At 40.5% G+C, this 13,982-nt stretch overlaps 1 protein-coding gene across 2 annotated transcripts in view; it reads right to left on the bottom strand.

Annotated features, from left to right (window-relative positions):
• Positions 1-2,186: 2,186 nt before the first annotated feature.
• Positions 2,187-13,982, bottom strand: part of SLC11A2 (solute carrier family 11 member 2) — a 32,730-nt gene continuing 20,934 nt past the window's right edge. The window contains exons 12-17 of one of the 2 annotated variants that reach the window (XM_036866247.1): positions 13,329-13,448; positions 13,025-13,174; positions 12,397-12,470; positions 11,626-11,779; positions 9,426-9,479; positions 2,187-3,551 (exon numbers count right to left, since the gene is read on the bottom strand). In XM_036866247.1, the coding sequence (XP_036722142.1) occupies positions 3,471-3,551; positions 9,426-9,479; positions 11,626-11,779; positions 12,397-12,470; positions 13,025-13,174; positions 13,329-13,448 (633 nt within the window). In that variant the 3' untranslated portion in view covers positions 2,187-3,470. The remainder of the gene's footprint in view (positions 3,552-9,425; positions 9,480-11,625; positions 11,780-12,396; positions 12,471-13,024; positions 13,175-13,328; positions 13,449-13,982) is intronic. The other variant, XM_036866245.1, reaches the window with a different exon arrangement.

The following is a 13,982-nucleotide window of genomic DNA, read 5'->3' on the forward strand; positions in this document are numbered from 1 at the left end:
TACTTCTGGAGCAAAGGTTTGGTGGCTTAATATCATAATGTTTAAAACTGAGAAGGCTATTTTCATCGTCTGCTGTAACCTCTGCCTCACTGACTAATTAAACTATTTCATGTGCCTGGATATGCTCTGACTGCCTTTTATATTAGGCCAACACACAGTTAGGTAGCAGCTGCTCAGTAACAATTATTTAATTGCATTTTTCTAACATTCCGGGTATACACTGTCAGAGCATCCTTTTAAAAATTGACTCCACAGTGTTAAACCCCAGGAACTGAATGAGTATACGCATCTAGGTTAATCTTAAGATTGAATACATTGGGATTTCCCTGGCGATCCAGAGGTTAATACTCCAGACTTCCACTGCAGGGGGCGAGGGTTCAACCCCTGGTTGGGGAGCTAAGATCCCACATGCGGCACAGCACGGCCAAAAACAAAAAGATTGAATATATTAATATCTATATAAGCACATAACATAGAAATCTGGATTTGTAAATCATAAATTAAAGAATAATTTAATATTCTTAACTTAGCATAAAACTTTACCCAAGACTCACTCTTTAGACATCAATCTTCTCTACTGGTTTTGCATGATTCAGTTTGCTTTATTATAAAATTTTCTGATTACAGGAGTTAGATGACCTGAGGGGTATACTTATAAATTTTTGTAAACTCTAGTCTGTTCCTAGTAACATACAGTTAAAGAATGGAGAAAAGCTACAGAAATCCCTCAAGTACTTAATCTCTGTTTAACCAACCACCTTATCTTTTTATGAGTTGCAAAACAGGATTTTTTTTTTTTTGCTTTTTTTTCTTTCCCCAAATATTCTCTGGTAGTGAAACTACTGAGAAATGAAATTGCCAATGGAGGGAGGAAAATCCAACAAACTGATTCATCTAGATTGCTGTCTCTGTATAAAGAAACCAAAACACTGATATGGGAAAGGAAATAGTTAATCAAGTCCTGGAAGCACAGAGAGTCCCATATAGGATAAATCCAAGGAGAAACACGCCAAGACACATATTAATCAAACTATCAAAAATTAAATATAGAGAAAACATATTAAAAGCAGCAAGGGAAAAACAACAAATAACACACAAGGGAATCCCCATAAGGTTAACAGCTGATCTTTCAGCAGAAACTCTGCAAGCCAGAAGGGAGTGGCAGGATATACTTAAAGTGATGAAGGAGAAAAACATACAACCAAGATTACTCTACCCAGCAAGGATCTCATTCAGATTTGATGGAGAAATTAAAACCTTTACAGACAAGCAAAAGCTGAGAGAGTTCAGCACCACCAAACCAGCTTTACAACAAATGCTAAAGGAACTTCTCTAGGCAAGAAACACAAGAGAAGGAAAACACCTACAATAACAAATGCAAAACATTTAAGAAAACGGGAATAGGAACATACATATCGATAATTACGTTAAATGTAAATGGATTAAATGCTCCCACCAAAAGACACAGACTGGCTGAATGGATACAAACTCATTTTTTAAGTCGCTTTTTCAAGTAAAAGCTGATAAGTGGCGTTAACTCAGTTTCATTTTTGAGATCAGAAGGTCTCTAACCTGGGTTGCAAGGCTGCTGCTCTTATCAGAAGTTTCAAGCGCCATGAAGTAGAAATGAGGGAATTTGAAAGTATCATCTTGGAAAAAATCCCTGCCACTTAGAGGATCAAATCATTATAAATGAACATAGGCAATGTCTGGATTTTTTTAAGTCTTACTGAAAGGTGCTAAGTTTTAAAATAAGGCAGAGAGGTTGGATATTTAATTTTTATGCTGAAAGAGAAAAGTGATGCTCAAACACACAAAGGCTGCAGGGTTTGCAAACTCAATGCCTTTGGGGCTGGAAGGAAATGAAAGAAGGCATGGATGCCACCCTGGAGTATATTCCATTAAAAATGGATAGCTGGGCATGGACTTATATAACACTACCAAATGTAAAATAGATAGCTAGTGTGAAGCAGCCGCATAGCACAGGGAGATCAGCTCGGTGCTTTGTGACCACCTAGAGGGGTGGGATAGGGAGGGTGGGAGGGAGGTGTAAGAGGGAGGAGATATGGGGATATATGTATATGTATAGCTGATTCACTTTGTTATAAAGCAGAAACTACCATTGTAAAGCAATTATACTCCAATAAAGATGTTAAAAAAAAAAAAAAAAAAAAAAAAGGGATAGCTGCCATTCAGTTCAAGCCAACTGCACTTCCGTGAAGGAACGTGGGCCCAGTGTTGAAAATCTTCTGACTTTTCAATCAGATTGTTATGCAGAAACTTTCAAGTTTTAAATATTAAATGTTTTATTATAAAAATTTTATGGAAAAAAAAAATCCTGGTTAGGAAGAGGGGGTCAAAAAATATCTATAAGCCACATGTAGGCAGGCAGCTTGTGACATGTGGACAAATCTTCCAAGTCCCAGTCTAGTTCTCATCTCACACTATTATACTTGGTATATATAACTTAAAATGCTTAGCATTCCCTAGGAGAGTCAGCATGAGAAATATTAGCCACTCTGGGAAATAGACTTTGGACCTAGAAATGGTGTTTGGAGTGTTAATGGGAAAAGTGGGAAGAAAAGACATGGTGGGACTATACACACATCAGAAAGAAAACTAATACCTCCATTATCTTCTGTTGGGACTTACAAAGTTAAATGTTAGAATTCTTTTTATACCTACAACTTAAATGCTAGAATGGGCTGAGTTACAATGCAGCAGGGAAAACTGATCATTGGTTTAAGTGTGATTTCTGGATCCTGTTCGTAGGCATTAAGCTCTTTGGAAAATACCATCATACCTCTGAAAAAAACTCAAGAAAAGCAACAAAGAAAATAACAATCACAAAGCACACCGACAACCAGGATTAAATATGCCAAGTAGAAGAAGTGTTTTCTTTGGAAATGATGTGCTAGTATCAGTAGTTACCAAGGTTTGGTCAATTAAGATCAAAGTGAAATTTAACTGGCTATAGTCAAGTATCACTTTAAAAGTAAGTCAGCTTGACCAGTTCACTCTGAAAAAGAACAGTGCTCCTTTTCCTTTGTCACTTGCGATCCAGACAAAATAAATATCTGATTTATCTGAGCACCATTTGTTAAAAAAATACAAAAGATCTATCATTTTTATATAACCTTAAAACTCTACCCAAACTGATATGTTCAGGTTTACATAAACATACACACATATATATTTTTTAAATTCCATAAGTCGAGACACAAGCCCATAGGGGTGTGTGACCATCATAGGCTAAAAATTTAACCCTGGCAGTTGCAGGACTCTGCGGGTCTCTGACCTACACTTAAAGCTGTCAGCTTTTAACACCCGTCCCGTGAGGAAATCTTTGCCTTTTGCTCAAAATGCTTGAACAAAACTCACCACTGAACTAACAGAGATAACGTTAACAGGACACTTGGCACAAAAGGACTAAGAGAAAGTGGGTCTTATAGAGTCTCTCAGGCTGTCAGTCATCTAGACACAAGTGAGTCAGCATCCACGGTGTTCAGAAGGTAGAGTTCAGGCTGAACTGTCAATCCCAGACGTAGGTACTGAGGACAAAAAGACGGAAAAGGGTTAGACTGATTTGCAAGTATTTAAATATTGAATTTGGCATTTAAGTACCTATAATCAGCATATCAATGTAGGTCTTTTTTCAGTTCTGCTAATATAGACTTTCATTTCAGAAAAGAAATGGCTTACAGATACATGAATGGTTTATTGTATATAAAATAATTGCTAGGAGCCGAAATAGTTAAAGATTGAGATAGTACTGAATGCCCTCAGGAAAATTTGCACTTTTATTCTTGCGACACTCTCTGCCTCAGGATGATTGTTTCTGATCAGGATATTAAGAGCAAACGCACCACGAGCTTTTGTACTTTAATACCAAGTGTGTTAGAAATAAAATTTCAGGGACTTTTCTGGCTGCCCAGTGGTTAGGACTCCAGGCTTTTACTGCTGAGAGCGCAGGTTCAGTCCCTGGTCGGGGAACTAAGATCCCACAAGCTGCCCAGCACGGCCAAGAAAAAAAGAAATCAAATTGCAAATAATCTAAATCCTGACCCTATTATCTGGGCCCTATTATCCTTTGGCACATGAGCAAAGCAAAGCCTTTCATTAAAAAAAACAATGGCATGTACTAAGAGAGATGAGATGAGCTACGGGTCCCAAACGTTCATCAGGCTGAATCAGAATCACTTCGGCTGCTTTTAAAACACGTTGTCAGACCCACCCCTGGAGACCTGAATCCAGATGGTTTGTGTTGGCATCTGTGAAGTTGTATCTTACTTTTTCTCTCCTCCGAATTCACCATGGGACAATCACTGAGTCTCCTTTTAGCCCTACTGTTGTTACTTGGGGTTTTAGGAATGTTGTTGCCCCTTGTCAACAACAAACTCTTTTTGGCCTATCAGTTGCCTCCCCTGTGTAGAAGCTGATCCTTTTGTTATAAGAATTAAATGAAATCATATGAGTGCTCAGGATGCCGAATGAACACTATAAATTCATAGAAAGAAAATGTTCCTATTATATAGTGGAAAAGGAACTGGAGTTGGGGTCAAGCTCCAACTCTGCCACTTCCTATGACCTTGAGCAAGTCATGTATCTTTCTGGAGCCTTAGCCTACTTATTTGTAAAATGGGAATAAATGCTACATTTGAAAATGTCAAGTACGTTAATAAGCTATCTCATGTTAGTCTTCAATAATTGCTGTGCCACACAGCATGCGGGATCTTAGTTCCCCAACCAGGGATCCAACCTGAGCCCCCTGCAGTGGAAGTGCGGAGTCTTAACCACTGGACCACCAGGGAAGTCCCAGTCTTCAATAATTTTTTAACACATTACAAATTGCCCTGTATACCTTACGAGCTTGTGATGACTGTGTGAAGATGAAACCAAATGGAGCCCAAGATAAAACTATTCTCAACTAGTGGGCTAGGAAATTACTGAGTCACACTGGCCTTAGGGCAGAACAACAGCACTTCAGACTTCAGCTTGCTTACTCACTTTAGGGTCTTATGACTCAAGTTTTAGTAACCAAGAGCGATTGTCAGATACACTGACAATTCACTGCAGTCTTTTCTCAAGTGAGCAAAGGTGGTGGGCTTCTTCATTATGTAGAAAGCAAGGGTTGCATTTTTAGTCCCATGACCTCCAGGTTGTATCACTTAGATGACTTAGTAGAGAGCACTCCTTCATTGGAGAAGTTTGTCATATTGCTCGGAGGCACTAAGAAATGGGGTAAATTGCACAGGAATTGGCTAAACCTTTCAAGGGCAGAGAGGTATGCAAATGAATAAACTATTAGTCCTTAGTTATTGCTGGGGTAGGATCATAGAGGGCCCTGCCCATTTTCCACACCTACCTGAAAAAGCATTCAGGTACTTTTTAAAATTTAGCACAGGCCAAACAAAATTAGCCTACCAGTTGGCAGCTTTTGATCTAAAACATATTCTAGCACTAATCAGAGTATCAAGCAAAGTATCTTTGATATGTTGCTGTTCTGGTGCTGCTAAACACCAAAGCTTGGTGTCTTAACTACGCATGAAGTGTATACTATGTATTATATAGGATGATTGGTAATGATGATGTGGGCTCTGGAATTAAGCTAGTCAAGTTCAAATGCCAACTGCCCACTTTTTAGTGATGTATTATTTTACTTTTTGGTCCTTCAGTTGCCTTATCTATATAGAGGCTGATCCTCTTGTTATAAGAATTACATGAGATCATATGAGTGCAAAGACCCGGACTAGCACATAGCAGTGTGTTAGTCATTTTTAACATTCAAAAGCCAAGGTGCCAAGTGAAGGTGACACATTTGGATTCATTGGTCCTATCCAAGGAAGGAACAGAAAGCACTCCAGAGGGCAGAGCTAAAGGAAATATCTCAAATCAGGATCTTCAAATTGTTATGCATACTATTTTAGTTCTGAAATTAAATCCAAAGTAAGGAGTTCCCTGGTGGCCTAGTGGTTAGGATTCTGGGCTTTCACTGCCATGGGCCCGAGTGGAAGTGAGATCCCGTAAGCCACGCAGCAAGGCAAAAAAAAAAAAAAAAAAAGATTTAAACAAAAACAAAGTTAGAAGGGAGAGCTAAATGAGGAAGGACAACATGGAGAACAAAATTCCCAGATAACTTCTATGGTGTTACTTACAGTATTCAGCTCCTGTAAGACAGACAGGGAAAGCTTGCAACAGAGAAAGGGAAAATGAAGTTCTAGTGACACTCTTGAAACAAATTAAGTGCTGACTTAGATTTTCCTGCCATGTGTTTGGTGACAAGGCTAGTAGTTTACTGTGTCTGAGCTCTGTCTTTGTTTTTATTAAATGGTGCCAATATTTCCATTTATATCAGGTCTGCCAAAATGCTTTCATTTTTAAGCTAAACAATTTTGGTTTCTCTTTTCAAATACTCATATTTTTTATTGGCAGCATATACAGAATATAAAAGACCTCAATGGTGAAACAAGACTACAGATAGAAAAATGTTCAGCTTAGAGCAGAAAAAGGCCAGATGACAATGTTTTTTAAACTTTAAATATGGTAATGATGTAACCTTTAGCAATGGCAAAACTATAGAATAGAATAGAAATTAGTGTTTGGTGTCTGCAATTCATCAAGTCTTCTGGGAACTAAACCTATGTTGAGCCTTGAACGACATGAATTTGAACTGCTTGAGTCCACTCATACATGGATTTTTTTTTCCAATGGTAAATACTACAGTACTACATGACCCCAGGCAGGCTGAATCTGAGATGCGGAACCACAGATTCGGAGGAACACTGGACATGAAGGGCCGACTATAAACATGAAAGCCCAACTATAAATTTTACACAGATTTTTTTATTCCATGGAGGGTCGGTGCCCCAACCCCGGGTTGTCCAGGGATCAACTGTATTTCTCCCTCTCTTCTAAAGAGAAAAATCACTAACAGTGTGAGTTTAGTATGTCATTCCAGGTGGTAGTTGATGTTTCAGTATTTCAAAGTGGTTGACGCCCCATTAATAAAGTATTTTCAAAGTTAAAAAAATACCCAGGAAACCAAACTGGAAAAAGGAAAAAAAAGTTTTTAATTACAAACCAAGTTTACATATTGTTAAATGATCACTAGAAACTTGCTGTAATCACTCCTAAAACCACTAGCAGGACCTCACAGGAGCCAAACTGCAGCTCTTCCCCATCCCTGTTAATTCCCAGTATGCTGCAGCAGCACAATTATTTCATGCCACATTTATGGAGAACAAGGACCAGTTTACATAAAATACAACTGTATATCCTTAAACATTCCACACAAACATACTGCACATGCTGGTACTGGAAGACTTCAGTCCTAAACATTGTTTATTGTACCCAAAGTACTGGCTGACTAGAAAGTACACTTTCTATCTGAGAGGATCAAATGGAATACAGTATGGGAGTGTTTTTAACACTGAATAATACTACACACACATTGATATAAAATGCCTTTTATCTGGGAAGAAAGTTTCCATCATTTCAAGTCATATATATAACTTCAAAGAAAACTAGCAGCTTTTACCTGGGCTTCTAAATATTTGTGAATCTGAGACTGACTGGACTCACCCAGACTGAGGACAAAGGTGAATGTGACTGTAGTGTCTTTACAAAGAATTTTGTCAATGTGGCCCTCACCTACAGCAGCCAGACGAGAGCTTAAGATGTCAGTCCCTGATATCTTCAGAACGCTCTTATGCCAGTTTGGGGAATGATGGTAGGGGAGAAGGAGGGATATGAGGAGGGACAGTTAGGGAAATTTGTCTCTCATGATCCTGTGCTATATCACTGGAGGGGCTCAGATAAAGGTATGGTCAGTGAAACATAGTAGTTTACCCTTAATGCCATATAAAAGACAGTCCATTCAGTCTATGCTTTTAACTGTGTACAAAGTATTGGCAATAATGCCTTTAGGGGCTCAGGTGAACGGAGAACATCAATCATCAAGGACTCCAGAAGGAAAACACCAAAAATGAGAAGTCCTTCAATGCCATTCCCATTACTGTTCTCTCCAAGTCAGTGGCTATAAAAGACTTGATTATTTATCTCCATCAGACAAATGTGATTTGGTTTGAGATAATCACATAGTCTCAGGCTCCACATGTAAAAATGTCAGAAGTGGCTGAAGAGCAGCAGCTCCATGCTGAAGGGACCCATTTCCTCTGATTCCAGAGCTCCACCATCTGGTCTCAAAGTTTTTCCCTCTGAGGGAGTGGCTGAAGAGAGGTAGCCCAGCACAACCCTGCTGAAAGAACTTTGTAACCATAGTGATATCTAAGGACTTGCCGAGAGCGAGCGAGCTTTGCAACGGTTAGATCCAGAGCTCCTGAGATTGCCTTGCAAGTCGTCTTGGGCATGCTTCAGAAAAAGATGACGATTCTGGTAGAAGGTGGCTTTTAGGAATAAAACAGATGGCTCTTCTTCTCCTTTCAAGTTTTTCTCCTCACCCCAAAGTCTCATGAGAACATCAGTGCATAAGCGCTACCATCTCTTTCTATCACTACCCTCCTGGAGGAGGAAGGTGAAGGTTTCATGACTCTAAGTGCTCAAGAAGAAATACCATCAGGAAAGCTTGGTACTAACATGAAAGTTATTAAAATTAGGGCTCCCGAGAAAACTTCGATAAGCTTTCAGTCTCTGAGGAAAATCGTCGAAGTGATTTTCAAAAGAGATGAGTAACCACCACCTACAGGTGAGTTTTGCTACCTCTCCATTTACCATCTTCTTTATGCTTTCTCACCCCTCTTAACATCCAGAGAAATTTAAAGTGAAAATAAGTTAAAAGAATCCTGAACCTGACAGAGGTAGATATCTCATAATTTTATATTTCAAATGGATCAAACCACCCTAGTTGAGATTTTATTTTTTTATAATTAAAGTAATTCAAAGGGTATGCATAAGGAAAGTATTTCTCAGCCTTTTAAAATCCATTATCTTTTGATAAACAAAACTTGCATACCCATTCTGTAATTTGTATAATGAAAAATTTACTGTATTTTCCAAATACGTTTTTTTTAACATATAGTCAGTCTTGCTAAGAATCATGCATAGATGATTATCTCTCAAAAAGATAAAACAAGCTGGCCCTTAGGCAGCTAAAGAGTTTAGTGTTGTTTGAGAGCAGCAGATGTCAGCTTTTCAAGGACCCTACCTAATCCAGTTCCCAGGTTAGGAGGTCAGGAAGAAAAATAATGGCTTCTTTCAAACATATATGCAAAGTCTTTCCCAACAAACAGTTGAGTCCTAAATGCAGTCTGTGCAACAGCACATACTTTTGGCTATGTTCACACAGTAAACCATAGCAACACACTGGCTCTGATGGCTACCTGCGGAAGACAGACAGACTGATCCAGTGGTTACTTAGTATAGCCACTGGTGGCTTCTTCGGTCAGCAGGACTTTAGAGATGCTTACCGTGTGCCCACAGTCTAGGAAGGACATGCCCAGTGCAATCAAACATTGCCAACCCTGAAAGAGAAAATACAGTCATCATTCACTGACCTCTCTGAAGAGCCCTCTTACCCACGACTGCCCACATTGCACTGCTCAGATACAAACCTCTTTTGCCATACTATTTTCAATACTGAGTTCCCTCTGTTCCTACTGCTTTGTGTTTGGTTTGTTTCTTTTAGCTGGCTGGGAGAGTTCCCTGAAGACCACTTTTCTTCAGCCCTACCCCATTCCTCACGATGAGGGGAATGACTGGCTGGCCAATACAACTGCTATGGTCTCTGAGCTGCTCTGTAAGTATACGTTTTGGAGCTAAACAGTAGTAATTCACTCTAGAATCAGCCCTAAGCCTTAAAAATGGGTCTTCAGGGACTTCCCTGATGGCACAGTGGTTGAGAATCCACCTGACAATGCAGGGCACACGGGTTCGAGCCCTGGTCCGGGAAGATCCCACATGTCGTGGAGCAACTAAGCCCGTGTGCCACAACTACTGAGCCTGCGCTCTAGAGCTCAGGAGCCACAACTACTGAGCCCTCATGCCACAGCTACTAAAGCCCGCACGCCTAGAGCCCGTGCCCCACAACAAGAGAAGCCACCGCAATGAGAAGCCTGCGCACCACAATGAAGAGTAGCCACCGCTCGCCACAACTAGAGAAAGCCCACGCATAGCAACGAAGACCCAATGCAGCCATAAACAAACAAACAAACAAATTTATTTTTAAAAATGGGTCTTCAACAATCTCAGTAGTCTCAGGCTGACTGAGAACAACTCGGCACCTTCATAACCAATTTGCACGAAGGAAGGATTCCCTTAAGTTCTACAGCAAATTTTTAAAACAGTTTCTGTCAAGGACATACTCAGTTACTTGGGTTTCCTTGGAATAAGTCTCTATATTATGGTCAGCATAATCTTAGCGTGCCCATGGTTTACTGGGGAGGAAAAAAAAAGGGATATATCCATCCAGGGCATAATTTTTCAATATTCACTAAAATGATTTTCTCAATCAAGTACATAACCTGTAGCAGACACTGGCATGGGGACTAGGTAAGTGCTATAAAGATGAGCAGTGGGTTTCCACCCTCCACCCCTGCCATTCTCTGTAGCAGACATGTTATAAAGTCTGCTGTCCCTAATCCTCAACTCCTGTGTTTTTCAGAGAAACCTGTGTAGAATAGGGAGGTGGATTTGTTGTTGCTGTAGCTGCTTTTCATTAATATAAGTAATGTTACAGAAGATCTGGAAAATAGAGAAAAGAATATATCCATAATCCCACCAGCCTAAGACAACAACTATTACTATTTTTGCATAATTTACTCTGGACTTTTGAAAATTTTTTTGATTATCTAGGTATACACAATTCTGCATTCCTTTTCTATGTAGCTATATTTTATAACCATCATTTAAAAATAACTCTAGGGCTTCCCTGGTGGCGCAGTGGTTGAGAATCTGCCTGCTAATGCAGGGGACACGGGTTCGGGCCCTGGTCTGGGAAGATCCCACATGCCGCGGAGCAACTGGGCCCGTGAGCCACAACTACTGAGCCTGCGCGTCTGGAGCCTGTGCTCCGCAACAAGAGAGGCCCTGATAGTGAGAGGCCCGCGCACCGCAATGAAGAGTGGTCCCTGCTCGCCGCAACTAGAGAAAGCCCTTGCACAGAAACAAAGACCCAACACAGTTATAAATAAATAAATAAATAAATAGATAGATAGATAGATAGAATATCTTTAAAATAACTCTAGAATAACTCAATGAGAGACTATCACTATTTATTTATGTCCTGATTGGACAGCTATTAAGTAGTAGAGCTGGGCAGGGCTGTGAACCCACATGTGCTGCCCTCCAAAGATTTGAAATCACACTCCACAGCTCCCTTCTCCAATCCCATCTCGTACCACTCTCTACTTTCTACACTGCTGATCTTCTTTTAGTTCTTCAAACATACTACACTCTCTTGTTAGGAATTATTAAGAATGGAAACCAGACAGAAGTGACAGAAATAGAAAAATGGTAACTCTTAGGAACCAAGGTAAATTTTACAGTTAAAAATGCGGTTTAATCGCAGCTGGTTTAACGGCTCTTTCAGGTACTTTCATTTCTGAGCGCTAGCCACACCTCGACCACCCTGATACCTATATGCCCCTGCCCCGTCCCAAATGGACTTACCAAGTAAAACACAAAGCTCAGGTAAGCTATGCTGACCACAGCAGCCACCACATACAATGCCACATGCCCTAGTTCCTGGACATAAACCATGACAAAGTACATGTTGATGGAACAGATGATAAGGACCAAGATACCGCCTGCGATCCTCCAGCCTCTGTAAAGAGAAACAGCACAAGTATTGGTGGCATAGCCCAACCTGTCCACAAACAGAAGAAGACACTGTGTCTTTTGGGGTACACAGGACAGGAGTAAGAGGCATTTCAAAATGAACTGAAAAGTGGTTCTTGTGTCCCAGATTAGGTTAAATGAGCCAAAGTTACATAATGAGAGGGAGAAAGAGGGGGAAAAAACACTGTCAAATAATCCCTATTATTTAAGTCCCTAAAAATGCAAAAAGTCATGAGTCCCTAGAGATGCAACAAGTCATTTCAAATAAACCATGTCCTTTAAAGATGTATATAAAAGGTATTAGCTTATGCCTTTCTCATCAAGATCATTTAACATGGAATTCAGGTGCTTTAAACTTCAGTGGCTGAAGCTAAAGAGTTAAAGCCCTAAAAGCTGAAAAATTTCCCCCAGAAATGAAAACTGTGCTTGCCCTCCTTTGTTACATTCACAGTCTCCATTTTCTAAGTCAAAGACCGAGGGGGCAGCTTTAGCAATCACCTCTCAAAGCACATCGTTCCCCTATGACTTATTTTCTGACTGGCCTGTTTGATGAAGATACCCTTCCCCCATATATATTTGGGGAACTAAGAGAAGTACACTCACATTCCATTGGCAAATTCACTCATTACCGGCCGCAAGCTCGTAAACGTGAGGATGGGTATGAGAGCAAAGGGAAGCTGGAAAAGAAAAAACTAAGATCAGATAGGGCCACTGGGGGTCCTTGTATCACCCCGAGAGTAGCACTGTTAGCAAAAGGGAAACATAGACCCTGTCTCATCTACTCCATGAGAAATTATTCCTATCATTCCAACATGCTGGAGCATTATGTGGAAATCTGTAGAGGTGTCATTAACCTAGCATCAATTATGATCATAATGTCTTCACAAAATTTGTATCTGCCTTGTCTTCTTAATCTCCATAAAATCTAGCAGTGTCCTATACGTTATTTAATGTTTGCTTGGATTAACGAACAATAATTTGGGGTTCTATGTGTAATTATAGCTTATAATTCCCATTCAAAAAAAAAAAAAAACCAAGCTTAAAAAAACCCAGCCCTTTCTAAAAGCCTTTTAGATGTCAGGGATTTCATATGCATTTGCTATGGACCAAGACTGTGCCTCTTTCTTCCTCTAAATTTTCCCCAGCACGCAGCACTAGGCTTGGCAACTAAGGGCAATACAAAATGCTTCCTGACTCAATGGGATGTGAGTTTCCCCAGCTCCCTCCTCACTTGTAAGCTCTGAAGAACATTCAGGAAGTCATTCATCCCTGTCAGATGCTCTACATCTTGGAAGACGGCAACAAGCAGAGTGGGGATGATGGCAATAGAGCGGGTCAGAATCACTCGGGCAAAGCGTGACCACTTTAGGTTCAGGAATCCCTAGAAGGAAACACAGAAGCAGGATGAATGTCTGGAATAGGACACAGAAAAACGTCTGGGGAGGTTCAGGAAGACCTTAGATACATGGGATTAAGAAGTAACAAAAGGGCAATGTCCTCTTCCTCAAGTCTATCCCAGTCCAAACAGCAGGTACCTCCATGACAAACTGGCCAGAGTAGGTTCCTGTCATGGTGGAGCTCTGTCCTGCAGCCAGGATCCCCACTGCCCAGATGTAGAGTGCAGCAGGCCCGAAGTAACACCCCAGCACAACACCCTGGGAGAGGCAAGGGAGAAAGATATGTTTGTGTCAAAGACCACCTGAGACAACACTCCAAACAGCACTCCTCTGCGACATTTCTCCCTCTTCCTGGCTACGCACCTACCTATACCAAGTGCTGTGCTGGGCACTGTAACAGAAGCTAGACTTAGGTCCTGACCTCATTCTAGATGCTTTCAACCTAAATTCTGCTGGAGGGACCTTTATTTCTCCTCAGCCTAGTCCCTTCTCTTCTCTAGGCTCCTAAAGCCTTTATCCTCAACCTATATCTTGACTATTAAAAAAAAAAAAGTCCACAACACTTCCCAAATTAAATTCCTTAACACCCTATTCTGCAAGATGGTAACAGGAATGAAGAGAGAGCTCAAATAAATTTGGGAAATGCTACATACTATATATTCTACTCTTGGAGGTTCACAATGTAACCAGCATAAAAGGGACAGAGAGGCCCCAGTAAAGACCACCGCTTTACTAGGAACACTTTCTTTTCTTCTTTTGGCCGCCCCGTGCGGCTTATGGGATCTTAGCTCC

The sequence above is a fragment of the Balaenoptera musculus genome, chromosome 10 (genome assembly GCF_009873245.2).
Source record: "Balaenoptera musculus isolate JJ_BM4_2016_0621 chromosome 10, mBalMus1.pri.v3, whole genome shotgun sequence".
Classification (NCBI taxonomy): Eukaryota; Metazoa; Chordata; class Mammalia; order Artiodactyla; family Balaenopteridae; genus Balaenoptera; species Balaenoptera musculus.